The sequence below is a fragment of the Daphnia carinata genome, chromosome 4 (genome assembly GCF_022539665.2).
Source record: "Daphnia carinata strain CSIRO-1 chromosome 4, CSIRO_AGI_Dcar_HiC_V3, whole genome shotgun sequence".
Classification (NCBI taxonomy): Eukaryota; Metazoa; Arthropoda; class Branchiopoda; order Diplostraca; family Daphniidae; genus Daphnia; species Daphnia carinata.
In genome coordinates this window covers 8,332,682-8,359,245 of record NC_081334.1, presented here as the reverse complement: position 1 = coordinate 8,359,245, position 26,564 = coordinate 8,332,682, and the positions used below count along the sequence as shown (strand labels likewise).

General features: G+C 39.7%; 1 protein-coding gene and 1 pseudogene across 3 annotated transcripts; one reads left to right on the top strand and one right to left on the bottom strand.

The window, feature by feature from the left end:
- Nucleotides 1-6,949: 6,949 nt before the first annotated feature.
- Nucleotides 6,950-17,137, bottom strand: LOC130687579 (uncharacterized; annotated as a pseudogene).
- A 527-nt stretch (nt 17,138-17,664) lies between these two features.
- Nucleotides 17,665-21,900, top strand: LOC130687374 (histone-lysine N-methyltransferase 2D-like). 3 transcript variants are annotated; one of them, XM_057510523.2, is made up of 11 exons: nt 17,665-17,872; nt 17,934-18,093; nt 18,147-19,711; nt 19,778-19,910; nt 19,966-20,206; nt 20,272-20,455; nt 20,514-20,697; nt 20,759-20,935; nt 21,002-21,091; nt 21,157-21,223; nt 21,291-21,900. In XM_057510523.2, exon 3 carries the CDS (start codon nt 18,369-18,371, stop codon nt 19,614-19,616), a length of 1,248 nt encoding a protein of 415 aa, XP_057366506.1. In that variant the 5' UTR covers nt 17,665-17,872; nt 17,934-18,093; nt 18,147-18,368; the 3' UTR covers nt 19,617-19,711; nt 19,778-19,910; nt 19,966-20,206; nt 20,272-20,455; nt 20,514-20,697; nt 20,759-20,935; nt 21,002-21,091; nt 21,157-21,223; nt 21,291-21,900. The 3 variants fall into 3 exon arrangements, with proteins under 3 accessions (XP_057366506.1, XP_057366505.1, XP_057366504.1); XM_057510522.2 differs by having other exon boundaries at nt 21,157-21,227; nt 21,291-21,899; XM_057510521.2 differs by having other exon boundaries at nt 21,157-21,898.
- Nucleotides 21,901-26,564: the final 4,664 nt, after the last annotated feature.

The following is a 26,564-nucleotide window of genomic DNA, read 5'->3' as shown; positions in this document are numbered from 1 at the left end:
TAACGTATGCTGGCCACGCGCTGTGCTAGGTTCCACTTTCTACTGTTTTTCCACTCATTTCAATTCTGTATTAAAATTTTATATTACGTAATTTTATATTAGTATTATATCTATTAAGCCTCTCTGACAATTAACTTGTTTGCGCAAGAAGTATTGCGCGCTGACATGCCGTTATTATAGTAGGCCATGCTTGAAAAAGACACGCTTGACTTGGCCATCCGACTACTAAGTACAAACCGCTGGAGTAAAGTGCTAAGTACTTCCCCCTCGTTTGGCGGGTCTGCTATGATTGGCTGTCGAAATTTTGCCATGAAGCAGGACATAGCTCATTGGTTGGGGGCCATGTAGTACTCCACCAAAACCGCTAGGTTCGCTATTTAACTCCCAGAATTCGACCACAAGTCACCGCAAATCCTTGTGGCATTTACACACACCGTGGAGCAACCAGGTTTCTATGACTCTGATTCAATGGTGGAGAGAAATTGTATTGCGTGTAGAATATGGTGCCTAGACGTATAGGGTTTAGTAAATGTGGTACAATTCAGAATGTTACTTAGAATACCTGATGGGCTGACGGGCTGACAGGCTAAATGGCCATTCATACACATATACAGGGCATAAACCGAAGTTTGGGCGAGAGCCTACTAATATGGACATTAATATAGCTAGAAAGGAAAGGAATGAAATATCATTATTACCGAGTGGCACAGACAAATTAGGAATGAAGGCAGAATGTTTCGTCGACACAGTTCGACACAGGACAAGTACTTTGACTATAGGCAAGAAATGTGGTTTAGAACACGAACTCGTACTCCATATAAATTGTGAATAGTGATACCTAGGAGTCGAAGAAGATTGGTAGAGTGAATTTCTTGGATCGGAGAACACAAGTTCGCGATACGAGAAATGGACGTGTAGTGTCAGAAACGTGGGGTTTGGGCAGACGAAACATTATTACAATTGGGATAGGGGGCATTAGGGTTAAACAGCAACTTAGTAGGGCGATGTGGTTGGTCTGTCTTCGCGTCATTCTTCGTTACGCTAGGCTTAGGTGGTAGATTCTTAGACGTAGTTTTCGCCGGAACAATAGCCGTACCAAGAAGCTTCTTGTGTTAGGCATCTTTCCGTGGGGAAGAATGACTTTTCAGAATTAAGACAATAAAAAAATAATGAACTCGAGAGGTGTTTTTACCAACTACTCTTTAAGTATATTTCTTTCCGAGTAAATATGCATTCTTCTGTGGTCGCAATTTCAACATGACATTCAAAAGTAGTTGGTATGAAGTGATATAGGCAGAATATAGTACTATTCGGGAGTCGCAGCCCCCCGAACAAGTAGCATTAATTATCCGAATTCAAGAAAAAACCCCAGATATCAGGTGACATTTTCGCCAGACATCCCCTTCGCCGTTGTAGACGAACGTCCCGTGTATTCGTCTCCACTACGCTCGCTTCACCTCATGCTAACCTTCTCGATTTCGTTTCATTGCCCATTTTTCGCTTTCGTTTTCCCATCGTTAGTGCGTGGACATGCAATCCACTCGCTAGCTACAACAACATGTTAACCTCACTCCCTTTTTTTGGTATCTTCTTTGTCCACCTGTTTGACACTTAGTAGCAAGTATGTCAAGAACTGTGAGGTGTATTCACTCGTCCAAGTACTGAGACACGTTGAACTCTTTAGGTTAAGATAATGATGGTCGACAATAAAACGAAATGTCTAGTGACAGCATTGAATCGATAGAAATGGCTCAAAAACTACCTGAACAGGCCAACGAGATTGTTATAGTTAATGTGGAATTCAACTATTTATTATATTTATAATAATTTTCATATTATATTGTAATTACCATATCCGTATATTATTAAGGGATATTTCAGCCCCCTTCCCGGAATTCTCATGGATGAAAGAAAGAACAGAGTAAAATATGGGAATCATGACCATCAGTAAAGTGGGACGATAGCATGTGTGTGTAGCAAGTGAAAGACTATAATATTTGACTACCGAAACTTGGTAAATAGTTGAAATCGTGAGTGTCTTTTCTAACGAAGAGGAAAGGGGGGATGATGCTAGGCCTCAAAACACCAGTAACAAAATGTCAGGTACTAAAACCGAATACTGGTTTTAAAAAATTACTGATGGACCACTGACAATAGATGGAGCACACAATCATGCAAAAAAATTATAAACATGAATTCAAACAAAAAAGTTATGATTGATTGTAGAGCAATTGACAACGCTATTTGGAGTACAGAAAACCAAGCCGTGTGGTTCTTCTTTTCAAATAGCGAACTAATATGCTTCTTATGATGGAGAAACAGGACCCTTCGATAATTGTCCGTAGTAGTTAGCCGTCGAAACACTCGTTGCGTCTACCCGTCCTCCACTCCACAGCATTTGCCCGTCATGCCACGGTTAATTTGTTATTTTACACACCCGCTATCCCTGTCCGTTGGCTTACCTACTGGCGCGCTCACCCGTTTTAAGTTAGGAAAATTGACTGAAAAAATGCCTAAATATGCATTGCCATCCATACATTCCAGTCTTCGAAATCCCTATGCCACCGATCTACGTTCCATTCAAGATGAAGTCCTCCCAAAACCCCATCCCGCCAATTAACTACAGCCGGCGGCGGATTGAACCCTTTTTCAGGGCGTCCCGCCGACAGCCAATCACAGCAAATGCAAAGTGTGACAGGCTCCTCCCTCTTTTCCCTTGTTGCTTTATAGAGTAGAGACTAGGAATTTTGGGCCCGCCCAGGGCAAGAGTACAGGTGGCGCTAGCGCTTTTTTTTCGTTTGCTTGTCAAAAAGCCTGAAGGTACTGGCGCAAAAAACGTTAAATATGTATTTTTATTCAGCGTTGCATTTCGGTTAACAGCTGGGTCTCATGGGAAAATTAGGCTCGAGGGTGCTATTAAATGCTATTAATAGTTATTTAATACTTCTCATCGCTTTATGTAATAATAAAAAAGAAGTTTCACGGTTGAGCGCCGTCGGGAACTGTCCCCTAGGCCACGCCCATGCTCCTTTTTAGTCCGTAGGCCGAGGCGGAAGTTAGTTCCTCATTTTATATCATGACGTTAAATGTTGTCTGATGGTAACTTTAAGAAAAATCTTCCTTGAACACGATGTTTTGTGTAAAATCCCTTTCGCCTTTCAGCATTTTACCTTGCTTTGGTTCTACCTCCCATAGGACCTTTACTCCTGGCTGAGAAGTAGCGCGGGAAAATGCTACGTATAATTGCCGTGGCTGAAGACCGGTTCAGGAAGACGGATACCAACCTTGTCAAACGTCTGTCCTTGTGACTTGTTGATGGTTATCGTGAAGGACAAAAGCACAGTAAATTGGTTCCTGATTAGTTTGAAGGGAAGATCAGTCACTCGCTGACATATTCATTCCTGGGATGAAGACATTGTGGTCTTTATTTTTCCCTGCTGCTATTGTTGCATGAATGAGGTTGTCCCTAAGACTTTTGATGATCAAGCGCGTCCCATTGGCACGAGTCGATGTTTTTAAGAAGGATGATAGTGGCACCCACTTTCAGTTCCAAAATGTGCGGTGGTATCCCTTACACCTTTAGGGTGTCCAGAAACTCCGTGGAAAGTTTGCATTTCCTCTGGGTATTCAAATTCAATCGAGTTTATACTGGCATACCTCCGTCGCTGCCCTGGCATCTGTCTGATGATGTAATAGTTGATCTTCAAGTCATCATTTTTTGGACGCAAAATAGCCCGAGTGCTAATTTGTTCGTCCAATTTTGGATGCAGTAGATTTTCGGGATCACCAAAACATGATTAACCATGACTCTTCTGAATAGCCATGAAGAAGGAATTCATGTGGTATTTCTATCGTATCCCGTCCAAGACTTGCCGCTCTTGAATGAGTTGAATTTCCAAGTTAAATGAGCCAAAAAGTGAATTTGAGACGGTCGGCCGAGGTTCGCATATTTTGAGCCAAACGAAGCTTTAAAATGTCACTCCAAGTCCTGCTGCTTTTAATGGTCGATTCAACAATTTCCACCCTGCTACCGTGTTTAATGACGGAAGGTACTGACGAAAAACTCTCCCCAACAACAGCACCTTTTCGCCAAAAGCGACTGACTTTTTCGTAACTTTTTTAAAAAGTTTATCGATTGCATCTAACGCATGCACGGTCATCATAGCGACCTCGTCAATGATAATGAGGCTGGCTTTCCTTATGTTGTTTGCTTCAACATGGTGCTTTTCTTTCTTCGACGATGTTATTTCCGTAATTGGAGGATAGATTTTGAAGCGCTTACTCAGTAAAATCGAAGCGATTCCAGTAGAAGCAAGAGCAATCGCCGATTTTCCTTGTCGTTCAAGCACATTAATGAGTGTTTTGTAGAGAAAAGTTTTTCCATTACCAACAGAAACCATCCAAAAAGAACTGATGGTTTGCAAAGTGTTGGAAAGACAAACAATAATTGGTTTTCCGACAATCATTAGGTTCCTGTTTAGTACCACCTTCACTGTACTTCCCTACCCCTGTTACAAGTCTTCCTGTTAGTTCGTCTCTGTAACGTCTCTCTCTCGGTGTCTGAATGTCTAGCTGACAGGTTACATGAAATGTAAGTAATAAAGACTACTGTTGAAAGATAAAACACTTGTTCTCTTATTCGCTAATCCAACAGGTTATGGGCCCAGAATTTCGAAAAAAAAATAATAATAATATCCTTTTTGTATACGTATACCTATCAGATAAATTGCCCTGTGTCTCATCAGAATGGCCAGTTCAACACTAAAAGACATTAGTCACTTGGTGAAATTCGACGGAAATAATTTTCATGAGTGGAAATTGGGATGCAGATTACTTCTTGAGACACATGGATTACTTGATGTCATTGATGGTGTAGAAAAGATCCCTAGTGAAGTAAGTTGCATATCTGGAAGTTTACGAGTAAAAGTTTTTCTTTACTCATGTCTCTTTTTTTTCTTTCCTTGACTATACAGGTTATAGTCGAGAGAACTGTTATCAATCAGAAAATGATTGTTGAGTGGAAATCGAAAGATCTAAATGCTAGAAATTATTTATTTTCCCTCATTGAGAGGAAGCAACAGAGTACACTGTTTGGATGCAAAACTTCTCATGACATGTGGCAACGGTTGACAATTCAACATGCACAGAGTGCAGCAGAAAACAAGCATCTTTTGATGCGGAAGTTTTTCGAATATAAATACCAACCAGAACATGATGTTATGACACACATATCGACCATTGAACAACTGGCTTCACAACTCAATGATCTCAAAGAACCTATATCTGAATCCCAACTAATAACGAAAATCCTTATCACTCTTCCGTCGAGCTACAGATATTTTCTGTCAGTTTGGGACAATGTCCCGTCAGATCAAAAGACCATCCAACTATTGACTCAGCGTCTTTTGAAAGACGAAAATTTTAGCAAGCTCTACCTAGACACTAAACCTAGTTTAACTGATGATCAAGCTTTCACTAGTCAACCTCAAAGGTTTTTCAGAGGACAACGTGAACGGAGCAGAGGAGGTTTTGGAGTTAGAAGAGGTAGACATCCGTACCAGACCAACAGAAAATGCCATTTTTGTGGAGAGACAAGTCACTTCATCGCAACGTGTCGTGGGCGAATCAAAGCCGAAAAGGAAGCAGCCAAGAACAGAGAAGTCTCAAATATTGCCACCGACATACAACAACTCCGCCCAGAGACATACAATAACCAAGGTCTTGCTGACTTCAGCTACAAGTCTTTTTTTTCCATCAACCGCAAAAATTCATGATGAAGACAAGATATGGTTCGCAGACTCCGGAGCGACGCAACATATGACTCATCTGAAATCAGCACTCAAGAATTTCGTTCCCATTGAACCTGATTCTTGGTTTGTCACTGGAATCGGCAACACACGTTTACCTGTGAGAGGAAAAGGAGACATAGAAGCAAAGTCAACCATCAATGGCATCACAACCGTTGTACCCATTCCTAATGTACTCTATATTCCCAAACTAGGAACCAATCTATTCTCAATTGGCGCTGCAACATCACAAGGCGTAACGATGAAGTACATTTTTACAAAGATGGAAAACTTCAGCTGTTTGGAAAACGGACAAGAAACACCCTTTACTGCCTCAACATCTCAATAGATTTGGAGGAGACCGAGGTAGCTATGGCTGCAAAACAAACCTGTCCATTATCAACCTGGCACGAGAGGTTTGCGCATACTTCTAACAACACCATCTTAAGAATGTCCACTCTAAGTCTTACAGACGGCCTGAACCTCAAGAACACTTCCCCGTCTCACAGTCTTTGCGTGGGTTGTAAGCTTGGAAAAATGACTCGCCTACCTTTCCCCATTGGTAGATCAAGAGCAACCACAATAGGCAACTTAGTCCATTCCGACGTCTGTGGACCCATGGAACACCTATCACCATCTGGAGCAAGGTATTTTGTAACATTTAAGGACGACCACAGCGGATGGTGCTCAGTGCACTTCATGAAAAACAAAGACGAAGTCCCAGGGTTGTTTCTCAACTTTGCTGCCTCTGTCAAAACTCAAACTGGAAACAACGTTGTTGTTCTACGCTCCGACAATGGAGGCGAGTATACTGAAAAAGTATTCCGAAACAAATTGTTGCAGCTTGGAATAAGACACGAAACGTCAGCTCCATACATTCCAGCCCAAAATGACCCACCACCTTCACTGTACTTCCCTACCCCTGTTACAAGTCTTCCTGTTAGTTCGTCTCTGTAACGTCTCTCTCTCGGTGTCTGAATGTCTAGCTGACAGGTTACATGAAATGTAAGTAATAAAGACTACTGTTGAAAGATAAAACACTTGTTCTCTTATTCGCAACACAAAGAACGATCGTGATGATTCACTTATGTCATGATTCGATCGAAAATCGCTTGCTGTTCCGTGTTTAGCTGGGCATCCGTTAGTTCTCCTTTTCTCCTTTTCTAAGCACGCACTTTATCCGAGCCTTCATCTTCTTCATCTTTAATCAGCCGATTAATCATTTGAAAATCAGGGACTGCCAATTGGAATTCTTCAAGATAGTGACCATTCTGCCTTAAAATATCTTGAATAGATTTGAGCACTAGGTTTTTTTCGCAATTTCATCTTCATGACCACGTATAGTGAAGTCTTCCATGAGATGTTGTAGGTTGTTGTTCAACAGTAACAGAGCGTTTTTGGAGAGCAATGAACGCAAATGTTTACAAACAATTACCTTAATTGGAAGGGCATTCCAAATTCAATTGCTTCCGCCATTACTCGCTCCCACCGCTATCATCAGCCAGCAGATTTCCTGCTATAGCAGCTTCTTTGAATGTTGGATGCAGATTCCCGTCGATCGTCCTCAAATATTCAAAGCTGGTTGAACCAGGAACGTCTATAACAAGCAAATGAAGACTGTGCCTTTCGACTTGCTTGACGGAAACAGAATAAATGCGCGAATAGCGTTGATCCTCTTTTTTCTTAGTTTCCATTTTCTTGCGGTCTTGTCAAACCAAAAATGATGAGGAATTTCGCTATAGAATTAAGATCTGGCTGTCGAGAACGAGATGAGAAGAATTTAATTTAAGCCAAGCTGTCAACGTAGTTAATTGTGAGGCAGAATGGACGATAGCCTGTCTTTCCAATCCCGGATGAAAAAACACCGATTGTTCTTGAGTAAGATGAATAGCAAGTAGGATAATAGCGTGTTAACGGTTAAGAAAGCGGATACTTAAAATTCCTCCAAGTCGCTTCAGAGGCACTGAAATACCTCGTGTCCAAAAACGTTGTTATTCATTCCATACGAAACGGTCCCACTCTGTTTATCAATATATTTGCGCAGTCATGTCCTTTGTATATGTACTTGGAAATAAACTTGATGCTGGTTATGGAAGCGCAAAACTCCAGAGTAATGTGCGAGTTGAATTTCTGTGAAAGGTAAGGGTTGTAGGGACGACCCAGCTGTTATCCACTCGGTGACTGCTGCTGTTGTTGTTGAGCTAATAGCTGGGACCGTTATTTCTCCTTCGATAAGTGGGATTTCCTATTCCGTTGATGACCGTTCTCGTACAGCACAACTACGTCTTTAAGACGTCATTTTCCCTACTCTTCGAGACTGTGCCTACCGCATTAAAAACGTCCCGGAATGGTCCGGTAGGCAATCAAATCTGGTTTTATGACCGCAAAACCAGGGATAAAAGAGGTCTTTGTGCGTCTTTTGTGTGGTGATGGGGTAAAGTATAGGCCTAAAGACGTCTTTTTGTTAGGCCAATAGAATAAGTCTTTTGGCGGCTCATACATAACGTTAAAGGCAAAGTGAGAAAAAGAATCCTGTGGCTGGAATTGAACTCCGGCCTCCTGCACCACAGTCGGTTGCTCTTTCCATATGATCGCACACAGCACACTGCTTATTGTAGACGACCATTTTTTATCCTCACTGGACCACTAGGACATAAAATGCGCCAAAATTCTTAAAGGACGTTGTGTTTTGGCTGCCTTCTGCACATATACATGACTGACAGAAACGGAGCCCGTGGGCGTCTTTTACCAGTCGTTCAAAACGAGTTTAGGTAGGGAGCTGTACCACTTTTGGACCGCTTAATAATATAATTTAAAAAGATGTTGCCGGGGCTGGTATCGAACTCGGGTCTCGCGCATCACAGTTGGACGTAATTTCCACTGCAAAGTTCTGTTCACTCAATTTTGGTTATTTAAAAAAAATACAATAGAACCCCTTTCTAGCCTAGCCCCGGTCTCCCCTATTCCTTGTTGATAGAATGTTCAATGACAAATAAAATACTAACCCCCAATATACAGTACATCACATCATTTGTAAATAACAGTGTGCTGTCGAATAAAACCTTCGAATAAAATTTCGAATAGAATAACGCAAAAAATCTAATATTTATTCGTTATTCGTTGAATAAATATTTTCCTTATTCGTATTCGTTATTCTCGTTCGTTGTAAATTTGTATTAAGTGAATGATTTGAAGTAATTTCACGACAGGAAGTCTTGTTTTGATTGCTGTCCTGTTTTTTAAGGTAGGCCTAATACCACTTTTATTCGATATTTGATTCGAAAATTTATTCGTTATTCGAAAATTATTCGTATCGCGTTAAAAATGTGCATTTTATCCGTTATTCGTTATTCGCATGCGTTTACACTGCTTATTCGGATTCGTTTACAAACGAATCAAGTTTTTTCTTATTCGACAGTACACTGGTAAACAGTGATCGGCCGAATCAATTTGAAATTGGATTGGAATCAAACACGAATAGAATAACATTTTCACTTAATTCGAACAAAAAAATCATAACAGATCAAGATTTTTGGTCAAAAATCAGAATCGAAAATCAGAATTAAGGTATAAACTGTTAAGTTAATTGTCTGTGTAAGACTGTATTTAGCATGGGTAATTATATAAAAGAAATTGAAATGTAAGCTCAATTTTCTTAACTAGAAGTAGCTTTTAGCAAAGCGTAAAGTTTGCAATAAGTTAATGTAAAAAAATAGAAGACGATGGCTTGAATCGAGCTCGGGTCTCACGCATCATAATCAGATTTTTTTTTCCATAAGATCATTATGTGGTTGTCAGTTGTAAAATGGTTGTAATATGACAAAACTATCACATTTTTCAGAGCGCGTTTGGAAATTCTAATTTGTCTGCTATTTAACATGGTAAACAAACAGCTTTGTGACGTAGCCCACATTATTATTAAACGTTTCCGTGGTTGCAAAAATAACTAATAAAAATAATTGATATGAATCTATTTTGTTAAAAAAACATACAATCAGAATAAAAAATCAAACCAAATTCTGGGGAAAATAAAAAATCGTAAGAATCAAGCAAAATTGATTGGAATCAAAATTAATTCGGGCGATCACTGCTGGTAAATAACATGTGACCATATCAACATTTTAAAAACTTAGTCTTATTAAAATTTAAAAGGATCGGCGAGGGAAAATTTTTAAAACGCTTTACCTTGTTAATATAATTGTCCAAAGCAAATACTATGTACTAACTAAAAATGTTAAATAAAGGGATTTCATATAAATAGATAAATAGCATCTAGCTGTATAAATAACATAACTACATAAACATTAAAACAGGATTTTCAAAGCAGGAACGGTCTGAACAATTTGAAAGCTAAACTTGAAAGAACTATGCCAATAGAAAAAATATTGTCGCGGGTGGGAAATAGAAGAATGGTTATCTCTTCACACAGATGATTCACCTGCTCTTTGGACTACGCTGCAACCGGGGGAAAGAACTCACCAGAAGAAATGCTACCCTAAAAGAGATGAAGAGATACGGAGTCCGGAAGGGGTGTGATTCGTGCAGCAGTATAAAACACTGCTGCGAAACTCCATTCGAGGAGTCTCTATGGGGAGGAGCTCCCGGGGTTGTCTAAACTCCGTTAGTTGAGTTCCCGTGGTTCCCTAGCGGTTTTCACAGTGTTGCTCAAGTTTCGGTAAATTGCTTGTTTATTCTTTTATCGGTTTGGGGAAGAAGATTCTGTTATTGGTTATTGTCACTTGTTGTATTCTTTCGTTCCGAGTAAAAATACAAAAGTGTATGTGACAATATTATTTTTTCTATTGAATTCCGAGCTTCTTTAAATATGTATGCATAAAATGCTTTCGATATTTCATTTTGTTTCTTAAATTGCGTAGCTGTAATATTATTTGCAATAAAGCCTACATCTTTTTTCCAATATTTGCCTGACCGATTAAAATTTTTTCACCCATAAGAAGTTTTTACCACTTTTTTTTACCATTGAGTTTTTTTTCTTGCCTGTTTAAAGTAATGATCACCGTCTTATTGATGTTGATGAAACAGTAAGTGGATTTTAAAATTTTAAGTACAAAATTAAATTATTATACACTAGAAATTTTATTGCCAAATGCCAAGCCAATTTAAGTGAGGATACCAAGCCAGATCAAGTGAGAATGCCAAGCCATCTCACCAGAAGACACGCTCCTACACATTTTTTTCTCAATACTCGATCTAGGTGAATCTCTCTATGGTCAAAAACAACAATTACACATTCAAACTTCAAATCGTCTACCATGGCCAGCAGTAAGTGTAATTTTTTCTTGCAAAATAAGAATGCTAATAATTTTAACATTTTAGATTTAGATCTTACTATGGAAATAGAAGATACCATAGAGCTCCTCCACATGTCATTCTTACGGAAAAAGAAGCAAGGCAAGAAGAAAAAGAAGAAAAGGAAAAAGGTGATGAGATTGAATTTTTAAAAAATTTCAAGAGTTGCAACAACAATTCAACGCTCTAAAGAAAAATGCTTTACTCACCAAGGTTGCAGTTAATTTGTATGAATTTTATTCTATACAGGTATCTGAAAAAAAGTTTAGAAATGTTTTCGAACAGATTAAATTTGTGAAAGTGCAGGCTTTTCTAAAAAAAACTTTACAATGTGCCATTCAGTCTAAAGAAGATGAAGAAAATTAAAAACGAATTTCTGTTCTCCTTAATAATCTGACTGAAACCAGACTTGCCGCGATGGCGATCAATTTTTGACCCCGATCCTCGACCAAAAAATTGATCGTCGATCCGATCTTTCGAGAAAGATTGGAGATCGGATTGGCGATCCCAAAAAATCACAACATGGTCTCCGCGAGTTAACTCGACCGTTCGGGTTCCCAGCGGCCCCCTCATTCTTGCAATTTGATTGGCTCTCCAGCCAGTATACACCACCATTGAAGAAGGCAACAACCCCCGCTGGCAACGTGTCGTCTGCAACGTGTCATCTGCATCATTCCAAATGTCAAAATGGGCCCAAAATTACTTCCAAAAGCTTCCCCTATTGTGAATAATATTTATCCTAATAATATTTATTAGGAGCCACCAAAGCTGTGGGAAAGGCTGCTGCTCCACGTATAATAATTTTATTTTTATAATACTAAATAATAATTTATCATTTATGTCTTCATTTGTATTAGGAATTCAAAAACGTTTGGATATTTTCGAAAGTTGCAATGACACATTATCGTCAACAGTTGCACAAGCAGGTGAATTGTTTAATTTAATTCAGTATTTCATCCCAGCTAACTAAATTCCTTATCTTCTAACAGTCGCCCTGGAAAGAAGCCAAATATCTAAGAAACAATATTTCCCTAGCGACAGTGTTGGTGTTCAAGGTGTTTGTTCAAACATTTTTTTTATTTAGTTCATTTTGTAACTGAATTCTTTATTTATTAGGAGCCACTAAAGGTGTGAATTGCTTTAAAAATAACGTTTCACACTACGTTTCGTGTGGAGCTGGAATAGACGAACGTTGCATTTCCCGCAATGCTACACCTAGCCCGTCGCCTCCCTTCCCTCCTACGCCGAGTCCTTCTCCTACACCTACTGCGTCACTCACCTCCTGTTCTCCTCAAACGAAAAATATTATCAAAGTCATAATGCTTATGTAATCAAAACTCCTGATGGGTTATTCTTACGAGGACCTCAAGGAAAGGTAAGACTTTAAACGATTGATAAATCCTTTTCCTCAATAATAATTAATTTTATATCTTTATGTCAGCTCGTCAAGATCCTCTACCCTAAATGAAAATCAAGGAATACTCATTGTTAAGTGCATACACCAGCTATTGTCCGGTGGGAAGAATTTAAAAAAAAAACTAGACGTCGAACAACCCAATAATTGTTTCTTTTCTCTTAGTGTTTTACTAATGGCATAAGAACTTTTTTCTTTCTCACTAGAGTTGTTTATAAAAATAATGTTTCTTTTAATTGATTTTAAAACCAATAAAAAATCTGTGAGCATTATCTTTCACAGTGGTAAAATGAAACAAATGCGCGAATAAAAAATTTAGCAATAAACCCTTAATCCATAGTTAAAACTAAAATTACCCAGATAATATAAAAAATTTAAAAATGCCGCGTAAAAAGAATGGCTTCTGTCTTCTTGAACGTGATTGGTCGTTTCATTATTAGAAAATTTTACAACTAAATCACAAAGTTTTGCTATTACATGCAAACCATGACATTCCTGGTGTTATAAGGAATCTAAATATTATATTTACAACATGAAATAAGCAAAAAAAATGTCCAAACCAAGGTCCCAAAGTTTACGAATTTTCGTCGTTCCCCCCCCTGTATATTGTCCAAAAATTAAATAATTATTATAGGACAAACTATGGGTCTAAAAGGAATAGTTTTAACTGCAATGAAAAGCCCTTAGTAAGAGCTTTTGATTTCTCTAAACCTTTAATCAGGATTTCCATAAACCAAAAGTTTGAGAACGAAAGAATTTTTTTCGTTTTATCGTTTGGGTCCAGTATATCTATGGATCGCAAAAACTACGAATTTGTTTTTTTTTATTTAGTTGTTTATGAAAATTCTACTTTGAATTTTACAGAAATCGAAAGCCCTTATAAGGGCTTTGCATTGCAGTTAAAACATTTCGCTTTACACGCATAGTTGAAATGATAGAGCAGCAGCCTTTCCCACAGCTTTGGTGGCTCCTAATAAATATTATTAGGATAAATATTATTCACAATAGGGGAAGCTTTTGGAAGTAATTTTGGGCCCATTTTGACATTTGGAATGATGCAGACGACACGTTGCAGACGACACGTTGCTAGCGGGGGTTGTTGCCTTCTTCAATGGTGGTGTATACTGGCTGGAGAGCCAATCAAATTGCGAGAATGGGGGGGCCGCTGGGAACCCGAACGGTCGAGTCAACTCGCGGAGACCATGTTGACCAAATAAGAGGGAACAAAGCCTCAATATTCCACAACTACAGAATTCTGCCGCTATGTTCGCTAGTTTCGCTTACTAATTCCAACGGGAAGGAGTCTCCTTGTTTCCCACACACTTTATTTTCATGAAATCCACGTGTTTTTGTGTTTAACTTTTGAGAGCGAAATGAGATTGGTACCGGTAGCTATTAACTAACGTATATATAGCCAATTAATAGCATGCAACAACTTATTTTGCTTATTTTCTTTGTTCTAATGCTCTTTAATGTTTTTAATTAAGGGTTCTGGTATAAAGTGCTTCCCCGATAAATGGCGATGGAAGTTGTTAAGGAGGGCTGTAAAATCTGCAGCGCTCAAAGAAATGTAAAACAGTCTAAAAATTCGGTGGTATCTATTGCAACGAAATATTTTGGCGCAATAACGGCCTTTTCCCCTATTGCACCGAAATCTGTCGTTTCAATAAGTGGCTTTATTCCCTATTGCACCGAAAGATTTCGTTGCAATAAAATCATTTTTCCCCTATTCATGTACTTCTTCACTGCGGGCCCCAATGAGGTTAAAGCTTGGACCATTCAAGTCAGTCACACGCATGCTTGTCGATATAAGCAATTCTCAAACGAAATTTTTACCTGCTTGTTACAGAAAGGAACGAAAGCACCACGTGAGTAATCTTAATCAGTGTTAACATGTTTTGTATAGGCTGCAGGGAAGTACCGACAAAAAGGAAAACTTTGTGTTGTAGAAGATGGAGATATATTGTTGTTCAAGTTCTACGCTGGGGGCTGGTCTCACTGCTGGCAAAGACGCAAAAAAGAAATGAAATCTTACATCAGCCTTGTACATGTCCCTTGGGTGTTTGTAACTAAGGGATAATACTAGGGAAAAGGTAATCAAAAATACATTCAGTAAGTTTATTGGCGAGCAAGACTGCGTGCAAGAGATATGACGCTTTGTGTGATGACCAATCTAACCGTTGACAAACGACACTGCACTACTTTATTGATCTGCATCGTGAGCAACGCAGAGAGATGCAGATATATATATACATACATTGAGATTTTCCTTAGTCTGTTTACATCTTGAAGACACGCTCGATGGTAGCGAACGCTCTTGAAACAAAATATTTTTCTCCTTTTGTGTCTGCATGGAAACCTTATTGGTAGTAATCACTAACTCCTCCATTTCAGCGTCAGTTCCTGTTTGATCTCCATAGCTCGGGGAAACAAAAATACAAAGCCATGGACTAGTTTCCCCGACGTTTCCCAGGTATCTGCTTGATGGACCATGCATTTCTGAATACTTTGGTAGCATTAACGCGCAGTAAATAGCGCAGAACACTTTCTTCTTCCTCTGATTTGACGAAGATAGGAAATACTTCGGAGGATGACATTCCTTCAACAAAAATACGTTTAAAGTCTTCTGTAGCAGTGGTTTGCTCAATTTTCGACAATAAACCAACTTCTCTGTCAAACGATGGTCATTGGCAGTCAACAGTAATATCGGAGTCAATGACGGGGAAACAAGTATCGGAAGATGCACTCGGATGAACCACAGACTTTCCAATTTAGGGTTATTCTAAAAAATTATTGGTTTCCGCAGTTAATAGACAAAATAATTTTTTCTTTTAAAGAAATGTTTACCTTGGATCGTATAACGTATAGAAGATTACCACCTAACATGGTGGACCGGAAAAGCGTTCGAATTATTTCTCTTACTCCTCTGAGACACGAGCTAGGGCTAATTGTATCATTGTCTGCCTCCTTCAACATCTGACGCTTCAACTCATAACAGTCAAATTGAGCGCTAACATGGAAATTAAGATCTTTCAACAGAGTTTCGGGATTCCGTGGATTTAATAAGCTGATGTCCTATTTCCTACGATCTTTCCATTTGAAGGGATGCGGCTCGTTCGTCGACTTTGGTAAGATTAGGCGAACACGGCTGTCGTCCTCATCGCAGGAAGTGTGAACATCAACTACTTTAAATGGCCACGGGAATATCACTTTCTGACAAATAACGCCAGCTAAAAGTGCCACACGATACCCCGCTTCAGAGGTGGCTCCCTGTCTGTTGACAAGATAATGTCTATTAGCAGTTAAATATTTGATTGGTCAGTTATACGTGTATGCAATTACCGTCTTTTGCAATTCCTGGTAAATCAACATGATAAAAGTGTTCAAACTCGAGGCATGTTAGAAAAGCTGTTGAATTATCCTTGGGTCTGAATGGCGGAGGAAAATGGAAGAGTGTAGAGGAAGCATCAGCCAGAAAACAATACGACGAGATCACTGTGCGCGCTATGCCACTTGCAAGATACACAGCCGTTGTTTAAACGTCAGGATTGTGATTTTCCAAAAGTATGAAGGATACTTCTATATCACATCCATCGTAACCCAGTTCAAAGTTATTGATATACCGCTCAGTCGCAACACCTTGAGTAGCCAATACTAGCCGTTGCGTCCCATCTTCTTTGTGTGTAGAAGTTTAATTTTCATATGGAGGACCCAGTCTCCCTTCATCCAGGCTTCAAGAGTATTCCATCCAAGTTGCAGTGACGGGGGAAGAGGCGGATGTTACAAACATTCACGATTAGTTTCAACAGGTTCCACTCGAGCGGTGAAAGAGCTTACCAAATAACAACAGGAAAAGGGAGTAAATGAGGATTCACATGCTTTTTTGTTCTCCAATTCTAGATTGCAAAAACTTTTTGCTTGAAGAGTTTAAAAAAAATCGCTAATGGCGTCACCACCATTCAATGTGCATGTTTTTGAAGCTTACGCTTTGCGTCCATTGAAGACTGACAGATGGACGCCAGCTTGTTCGAAGTGGTAAAGGGTTACCCAGATGAACATGATTAATTAACATAAAACCATACAAACTCGGTATCATTTGCATAGAAGAGCAGAGAGATTCTTCAATAAACTCCTTGACGGAATCGTAGCGCACACCTGTACTATTGTCACGCCACGGAGATGAATGAGTTAAAAGAATTGCGTAAGTATCGTCGGCCAATGCGAGCCGTGCAGCACTGAGAGTGTTTGCCAACCCAACATGATCCGGCAGTTTGGAACAGCCTACAATGTTAAATAGTTCTGTCCACGTCTTGCGAAAGGAATGTTCTAACTTCTAAGGGATCGCCAATAACAAATCTATTTAACGACAACGTGGCATTCGACAACCATTTTTAGAAGCTTTCAATTTGATTGTATAAGCCTCTCTTGCAAGAGTTGAGAAAATCGTTCCCAAAATCATGATGAGGCAACTGCTTGAGATTAAAATATGTTTCAAACGGAGAAACGGAAGAATCCAGTGCCCATCGACAAGTTTTTGGATTTTAAAGTGTTGGATTAATGCAGGCTTCAGATATTAGCTTTCAAAACTATTCCCTGTTTCAAAATAGGTATAGATTTCTTTGGTGTTTTGTGTTCATTTATGGTCAGTATGATCTTTGATCGCAACTTAATTATTATTGCTATTAACTATTAACTTTTAATTTTGAACTGCATTTTGCAGCAATGATAATAATAGCAATAATTGCTTGTTTTAGGTATAAACAATATGTTTGAGTAATATAGAGTCATTATTGTGTATTATTTTCACACCACAACAAACAATAACGACTTTATATTACTCAAACAGTATACCTAAAACACGCTATCATTATAATTGTTATTAGAAATACATTCATTATACTTACTGCAGTACAAAATGGCAAGTTAATAGTTAATAGTAATAATAATAAATTTAAGTAAGTAGAAAATAACAATATAATTATTCTATAGTTATATTTTAATCAAATAAAGTTATTAATTAAAAAATTATAAATTTATATGGCTAGAATGCGTAAAGTTGTATGTAGAAAATTAAATAGAAATCTGGCCGCTAGATGGCCATAGCTGTAAAAAAGAAAAAAACAGACGAAATTTTTTTTTTTGGGGTAAAATGGGTAAAATGGGTGAAATTGCCATAAAACGGATTGCCATATACAATAGTGAAAAACGCCATTACTGCAACGAAAGATTTCGGCCAATGTCCAATCTTAACTAATCGTATTTTTATAACAGGAATGGAAAAGAGAAACAAACAGATGGAAAACAACAATGCACTACAACTGGCTGGTTTCTTAACGCTCAAACAGAAAATTATTGGAACTGAGTATGAGACCACATGCTTTTTTTATGTTTTATGTGTTTATAACCTTTGTTTAATCTATTAGTAAACTCATTCGAGAATACCAGGCCTCCCAAATTGAACGGGAAATACTCACTAGGAAAAATGAAGAGCTTGTTCACCTAATAGATAAGCTTCAACGGGATTTGAGTATGTGTAATCAGGAGTATTCACAGCTTTGTGCCAATACTGAGCTTTTAAAAAAGGTATTACTCTTTTAATACTCCTATTGTGCAACAATATAATATTTCTATCACAGGGAAGTTCTGAATATGAAGTCGAAGTCAAACAACTGTGTGATTAAGCTCAAAAATGGAAGTGTCAAGCAGAAGCAACACAAAATTTTACCTCCCAGCTTGTTGAAAAAGTCAAAATTCTGGAGAAGTATGAAGAGGAGGCAAAGTAAAGTGCCACGGTATCCAGAGATCATGAAAAAATAGAAGGCAAACTACAAGTCTTAAAAGGTAATTTCTCTTCCGTTATGAGGGCTCAAGCGATGGCACAACTTATCGAACCCATCGTCCCGCTGGGTAGGGAGAACAGGCCCGGTTTTCCGCCCATCAAATCAAATGAAAGACAGCGAGATAGTGATTCAATGTTCAACCAAAATCGACTCGCGTTAGGCTTAGGGAGAGGAGCTAAAATTTTTCAGCCTACAATTGCGCCGTGCCCCGATGCCCTCTTGTCTGCAACAATCAAGTCCAAAGCTGTGGATAGGGTAGTTGCCCCATCAAAGCACATTTTTAAAGAACCTCATGTTCCCAGCGAGTCTGCTCCTACGAACGCTATACTCACAGGCAACTATCCAGCTCAAGAGAAAATTCCTATCAGAAAAAGAGTCTCTCACGCCTTCAAAAGGGGGATGGAATCCGATCCTGTCGTCGCCACAGTTTCGTCATCTTCCAAACGAGGACGAATTCTACACGAAGGGCTACCAACAATTTCATCACGAACTACTCCATCGGCTGCCACCGAAACCCAATTTGAAGAAAATTCTGCTGACGCAAGAACAAGGCAAAAGACCAAAAGTATCATAGCAATTAAGCCGCAAGAAATAGTGAAATTGGGTGTAAAAACTCGAATGCCATCGGAGAATGAGGAATTACAGCAAAAAATAATACAACCAAAACATTTTAGGCACAGTAAAGAAACAGTAATAAAGGGACCTACTAGTGAAACTGACACCGACGCAGAAAACGGGCTACCGATGGAGGTACACGCGAGTGGGCCTAGTCAAACCTTTTTCCCAGAAAGGGAGATGACAATTACAATTCCAAGTGTTGCGGAAAACTCTGGAGTGATGATCGTAGAAGGAAGATCCCTGTCGCCTGTCGCTGAAAAAAGTCCTCGGTCATCTGACGCTGAAGGAAGTCATGTACCACCTGAAGTAGAAGAAAGGCACCGGCCGCCTGACCCAGAGGAAAGTCCTCGGTCGCCTGATGTAGAAGAAAGTCACCGCTCGCCTGATGTAGAAGAAAGTCCCCATTCACCTGATGTAGAAGAAAGTCCCCATTCACCTGATGTAGAAGAAAGTCCCAACTCGCCTGATGTAGAAGAAAGTCCCAACTCGCCTGATGTAGAAGAAAGTCCCAACTCGCCTGATGTAGAAGTAAACCAGAAAACAAGCGTTGTTGAAGATGGTTCCAAATCTCTAGAAGATCAGCCATTGCAATCGTTCGACAAAGATGGAAGATTGATTGGAATCGATTGTGGAAATTCCTCTGGCTAGTTCTGCTGAGCTCGAAGAACACCAATCAACTGCTTTTGAACTTGTTTTCAAAGAACTGCTCCAAGAAAATCCTGCGGTCAACCAAAAATCCGGCAGTAAGGTTTCATTTTTCATTTGTATAAATTTCATTGTTGTTTATAACTTCAATTACTCTTTTTCAGAATTGAAAAAAGATATCAATCTGTGTGTCAACAGGGTTTTTAAGAATCCTGATGTTACTGAAGAATCGTGGAATAGTCTAATCGACAGGGCCATGCGGCTCGATTCGAAAAGTCATCCTTCCATTTTGATTCGGTACTTTCATTTTCTTCCAAAAAGTTTGATTAGTGATTACCTATTAGTTTAATAGGAAGCTAGTAGCGACGGTTATAAAAGATTGGGACAGCCCAGTCGATTTATCCAAAAATCCAAGAACACCGCCTGCTCCGCCGATGGCAGCTGTACACCAGCGATGTGTTATGATACTTAAAGAATTGGATGAAGCGAATTCAAAGTTGACTGTAGAGCCAAGTGAAAACCTCCACATGTATAGCAACTTGTTTCTTAGCGAATGCAGTGCCGTTATGTTTCAGCAAGATTCTAGTCTGACGGTAGGTATGATTAAGTATCAATTGATCGGATACCGCATTCATCTAAATCTGGTTGTTGATTACAGTTGGAAGAAATGTGTTCTGTAGCACGCGGTTATACGGCTGTCTGTCGATCTCGAAGCACTTTAGCTAGAGCTAGAACATTTTTATTTGATTGCATTTATTTCCTGCCACCGCGTTCGTATGCTTTGACGTACACCGTCTTGTCCGTCTGGGCAGATGTTCTTCGTCATATCTCATTTCCGTTGGGTACGATGGATTATCTTCTGGTCAATATAGTTCTTCTATAACACCATTTTATCGACAGGTCCTTCTTGTATTGATCAAACCATTGCTTACCTTCTGCTACACAACTGTAAAGTAAAAGCTGTTCCAGGAATTGCCGGTAAGGTGTTGCAAGCGCGTTCATTCCTGCAAAACACTTACGGTTACAAAACCGTGACTTCTAGGACCATTGATGATTTGACAAGCTACCTCATAACGCTTCAAAGGTAATGGGAACTTGTCTTTTATCTGTTGATATGTTGATGTTAAACCTCAACTTTGCTGTAGAGACCAACTCTACAGACGAAGCGTCGAGTTTGAGTTGGAGTTTTGCATTGCTTACCCGGTGGGAGGGAATTGATTTTACTATTCAATTAATCGAAAAGCAACTCTGGCCTTTTCTTCAACGCTGGAGTTCTGGGGAGGGCACGAATTCTGGTGCTGCCGCAGTAATCGTTGCCATAGGTGTGTTCTCGTTATCCTCGTTTTCAAAATAACCATGATCCGTTTTCTTTATTTTTCTAAAACCAGGTATACTAGGAAAAACGGTACCCTCTAGCAAACGGGCCGGAGTTCAAAGGATTCTCAATGCAATGAAAGTTCTACTTCAATCCGATGATGGTTACTGATTAGTATTTTCATGTTTTAATTGGATAAATGTCACTCAATACCTTTTCTTTTTACAGTCCTTCCTTCTATTCACGAGGCCGCCATTGAAGCTGTTGTTCTCATTGGCGAAGAAGAAGATCCTAAGTCGGTAATCGAAATCATGAAAGCATGGAAACTTGTGAATACCAACTTAAGCCAATATTTACGACAGGTGCTTAAGGCCTTTTTGAGACGTCATTCAAATCTCTGTGTTACCTTGTCATTTGAAGGGTAAATGACTAACTTGGAAACAGAGTTAGAAGCAACCAAACCAATTCATCGGTTACGGTTATACAACAGTTCCTGGTCGTACTCAACACCGTAGATAATGTGTTGGCTCGTGATTTAATGTTTCCGTCCCACATTGAATGCTCTTATGTAATTCTTGATGCTCATTTCACAGAAATGTATCTGGTAAAATTATCAATTAAATCAGTTTTCCTGCTTAATGTGTAACCATTTTTAAGCACTGGCATTTCATGCTACTTTACCCATGTAACGGTGTGATTCTCATGAAGGTCCAGAGCAGAAGCTTGAAACAGACCGGCCAGTCCTATTGTGTCAAATGATGATCCCGTGCGAAAGAGACACATTTGAAAGTGAAGCTCATGTACGTGAACAAGATGAAAAATACGTTTTAATTTTTTTCAAAAAGTGGGAAAGATATAGCCTTTCCATTTTTTCATTCTTCGTAAAAATCTATATCTAGGAAAGTTACAAAATATTGACTCGTATTCAAAAGGCTATGACGACGGACGATTTTGTTTTGACGTAGGATTTGAATTTCCTATAATAACCGTAAAAACCAGTTTAAAAACCCGCGCGAGTACGCGAAAGCGCTAGCCTTACCCCCTTATCGTTTTTGGCGAAAGTTCAAATTTGGATTAAAATACATGATTTCGGTTCAAAATTGAATGCTAATCACGGAATTCAAGTTTAATTTTTAATTGGCTCTATAGTTTCTGAACTAAACGAAGGGAATTACCTTGGGAATTTGCCTCAAAAATATGCAAAAACTGACACTCATTGGAATTGGTTGAATATTGTCGTGAAGGGAAAATAGCTGATGTAGTTATCATTTCTGAAAAGACATGACAACCAACGTTTTAATTGCGTAAAGTACAGCTTCATATGAAAGATGCTGTAACCTGTAACAAGCAGATAAACTAGCAAAAGATAGTTAGTTTATGAATTTATGTAACCCTAGAGATGGGGCGTATATCCATCACGATGGTATAAAAGCCCATACATTTTTTAGCCCCCTTCTAGTTCTCCCGGATCTTTGTAGTTCTCTTCACGTTCCTGTATTCAAGTTAAGTAAAAAGCGCAGTCACCCTTTATTTCTGTTATGTATTGTATTTTTCCCTTAAAGTTCAATACAAATAATTTACAAAGTTAAGTCCAGTGTGACAAATTGTGGAGATGCAGCTCGTTACCCGTTGTTAACGAATTAGTGCTGCTTTAAAGATAGTCGATGCTGAAGAAGAGTAATTCACGCTTACCTAGTTGTCCTCGGGATCCAAGTAGACGATTGCACCCGCTTCGTGACTTGCCGACTGCGCTGTCGGGTAACGAGACCACAGCGACTAATGAGTCACAAGATTCAGAAATTTCTACGCCAAGAGAAGATTTAGCGACATGAAGTATAGAGACGATTCGCCAGAGAGGGTTTGAAAATCCTGCAAGACAGTTAGAATTAAGTTCTGACTCCGAACAAGATTTAACAGAGCCTACGCGCCTGGTTGCTTCTGTGTCAGAACAACATATTTTTAGACCTCCAAGACAATTGCAAGAAACAGCCAGGGCGGCTGTAAGAAAATATGTAAGTCCACCTATTTTTCGAGGTAGCCGAACCGAAGACGCTCGTCAGTGGTTAGAGGGCTACGAGATAATTGCTGCCCACAACGGTTGGGGGAACGCGGACAAACGAAATAGTTTTGCTATGAACTTGGATGATGCCGCAAGATATTGGTTCCTTGTGTGCAAGAGTACCGAACGACTGGCAAGACGTAGAAGCACAACCGGCTGTTGGAGAAGAGCCAGCTAGGCCTGCAGTTCCTTGTCTTCGTTCAATATTTTTGAAAGAATTTCAGGCAAATTCGTAAGGTCTTTTTCAAGAATCTAGACTCCGAAGTAGAACCCAAGGGGTGGATGAGCAAACCACTAGGTACTACTACAAAATTATTAATTTTTGCAGACTGGTCGACCCCAATATGTCGGAAACCAACCGACTAGGGCACCTTTTTAGAGGTCTTCGGCCAACACTTTTTAAACAACTATCAAATGAAGCCACAGACGTTTGAACAATTTTTGGAATTAGCAAAAACCCATACGGAAGCATCGGTCATGTCGGAGGCTAGGGGATGGAGGGATCCGACGACAGAACCTCAGAAGTCAATTGAGCAAGTCCCAAATCTTTCAGTGGTCTACCCGGATCCGCAAGCAGATCTTTTAAAGACGGTGCGCGAAGTCGTTCAAGAAATGCTCAAACAAGGTGGTCAAGAGCAAGTAAAATCAAGTGGACCATTCAGACCCAAAGGACGCACAACAAGTGGTAAACAACAGTGTTTTTACTGTAAGAAAGCAGGACACATTGCCCGGGAACTGTTTCAGAAATCCAGAATCAGAGCAGTATAAAGGACCAGCAAAAGACGCTGGTGGCGGGGCAACTCCAAAAAAGAATACATCAGTAGACTCAGTGGTTCAAGAACTGGTGACGCCAGAAGAAAACCAAGATAGTTCAGAAGACTATATTTTAAATTTGAACCCTGCAAGATTAATTAAGAAAAAAGTAAAGTGCGGTAAAGAAACCGCAACGGCGTTGATTGATACAGGAGCTGCAGTTACAGTGATTTCTCCTGCATTGTTGTTGAAAACAACGGAGTTCGTTGAAAATTCCCCCGAATGGACCAAAAATTCGTCTTGTAAACGGCCACACTCTGTCCCCCCAGAGTACGGCTGATATTGTAGTAACCCACAAAGGCAAAACTATTAAAGGAAACGCTATAGTCATGCCGATGTCAGGTTTTGAACTACTACTGGGAAATGATTTCCTACAGCAATTTCGAGCTTTCACATTGATTACGAATCACAAGAATTGAAGATGAACTAGCCCAGCGCATAGACGAAGCAGAACGTCCCATAGCATACGTGAGCCGTCCACTAACTAAATTGGAAGTGAACTATTCGATAACTGAAAAAAAGTGTCTTGCACTAGTGTGGTGTCTCCAAGTTCAGATGTTTTGTGTGGGCTGCAAAGTAAAAGTCATCACAGATCGTCAAGCTCTATGTTGGTTGATGAGCAAAAAAGACTTAGCAGGTCGTCTAGCACGTTGGAGCTTATCGCTACAAGAATACGATATAACGATTGTGTATCGCAGTGGAAAAACGCATAACAATGAAGATTGTCTTTCCATTACCAAAAATGGAAGAGCTAGAAGGCGACCTCTGTATCGTCATAGGGGCACTAACGGATGACCCAACACTCTTCGAAGAAGAAAACGAGTCCCTAGCAGACAAGCAAAAAACATACAGCAATTGGAATCAGCTAATTTAGAAAGTCCAAAGTAGAAAAACAAGAGTAAAAAAATTTGTGATGAACAATGGAAAACTGTACAAAGAAACTATACAGAATGAAAAAAGTTACAGAAGATAATGCGTACCTGTTGACTACAGTGAAAGAATTCTATACGCATACCATGACGACATCGTCCCCGGTCACTTTGGCATCAATCGCACACTACAAAAATTTTGTGATCGCTTCTACTGGCCGAAAAGGACATTGGACATAGTTCGTCATGTGCAGAGTTGCGTACATTGTCAGAGCAGGAAAGGAATTCCAGATAAACCTCCAGGACTTCAACAATGCATCACAGTGGAAAGACCATTTCAAAGAGTAGGCATGGACCTTCTTAGGTCCATTCCCACTCTCTAATAAAGAGAACAGGATGATTATAGTAGCAATTGATTACCTAACCAAATGGGTTGAGTTCAAAGCCATACCAACTGGAAAGGAAGAAGATGTTGCAGAATTTTTTGTTCATCAAATTTTTCTGTGCCATGGGGCTCCAGAGCAAATAATCACGGATCGAGGAAAGCGTTTTATCGCCGATCTAACTCCAGCTGTCGTCAAGAAACTACTCACCAACCACAAGACGACTTCTAGTTATCAACCCCAGGCAAATGGAGCAGTGGAGAGGATGAACCATACATTGGTTTTTTTTGGTTCATTTTCTGTCAATGTACGTCAGCAGTGATCCACGAGATTGGGACGAAACCTTGCAGTACGTCTGTTTCGCATACAACACCGCAAGACAAGAATCTACAGGATACTCATCAATCTTTGTCCTCTGCGGACGTGGGCCCAAACTTCCTATCAACTTGGAGTTGAGGGCAGATCCAAACCCATTGCTGGAAGAAGAAAAGGCAACAATGGGATATGCAGATCGTCCAATAGCTGACTTAGCTGCAGCTAGAGAAAAAGTGAAAATCAGAATGGAGTGAGTACAACAAAAACAAAAAGAAACCTACGATGCACGCCATAGAGAATGGTCATTCACAGAAGGAGATATGGTGTTGATCTAAAAGCCTGTGCGCCAATTGGGGAAATCAGAAAAATTTCTTCATCGCTGGCTAGACCATTCAAAGTGTTGAGGCAAACCACACCAGTAAACTATGAAGTGATATCGGCAACCGGGTGAAGGAAAACAGATATCGTTCACGTAGTGCGCATAAGTCATAATTCCATGAAGCTGTGTCAGGCCCTGGCATCACCGAAGAAGCCTCTGAGAAAGAAGATGAAAATCAGCAAGAAAAAGAAATACAAGGTATACATGCTTCAAGTGATCCACAACCTCAGACTGATTCAGAAGAAATACCACTTGAACAAAGTAATGCGTCACCAGGCACCGAGGAAAACGACGTGGTCACGCCTACTCCAGAACTGATCACGCCAGCTTCAACCAAAAGACCCATTCGCAGCAAAAGATCTCCAGCCAGATATCTTACGTCACTAGTGCCCTTTCTCATTTTTCTGCTGGGACCGCTATCAAGCAATTCATTAATTCTGAGAGAAAATGCCATATTCAAACAACAAACTGATGCTGCGTTCAGTGAATCATCGTGGACCATCGTAACAGATCTTGACTTGGGATTAGCCGACACAGCAACTGCATACGTGAAGCAGAAGATAGCCCAGCAACAAGAAGTAGCAGAAAAGTGGAAGAATGAGGGCTCACGATCACAACAAATAGCAGCCAGAAGAATCGCTAGCAGAGCGCAAACAATTCTGAAAGGAATGGAGAATGTAGCACACCGATTGACAAACATAAAAAAAGCCTTGAATACTAATCAAAGAAGTCGTCGAAGTCTCGTTGACGGTGGAGGATCAATCCTGAAATGGCTGTTTAGAGTATCAACACAAAAAAATTTAGAAGAATTAAACAGT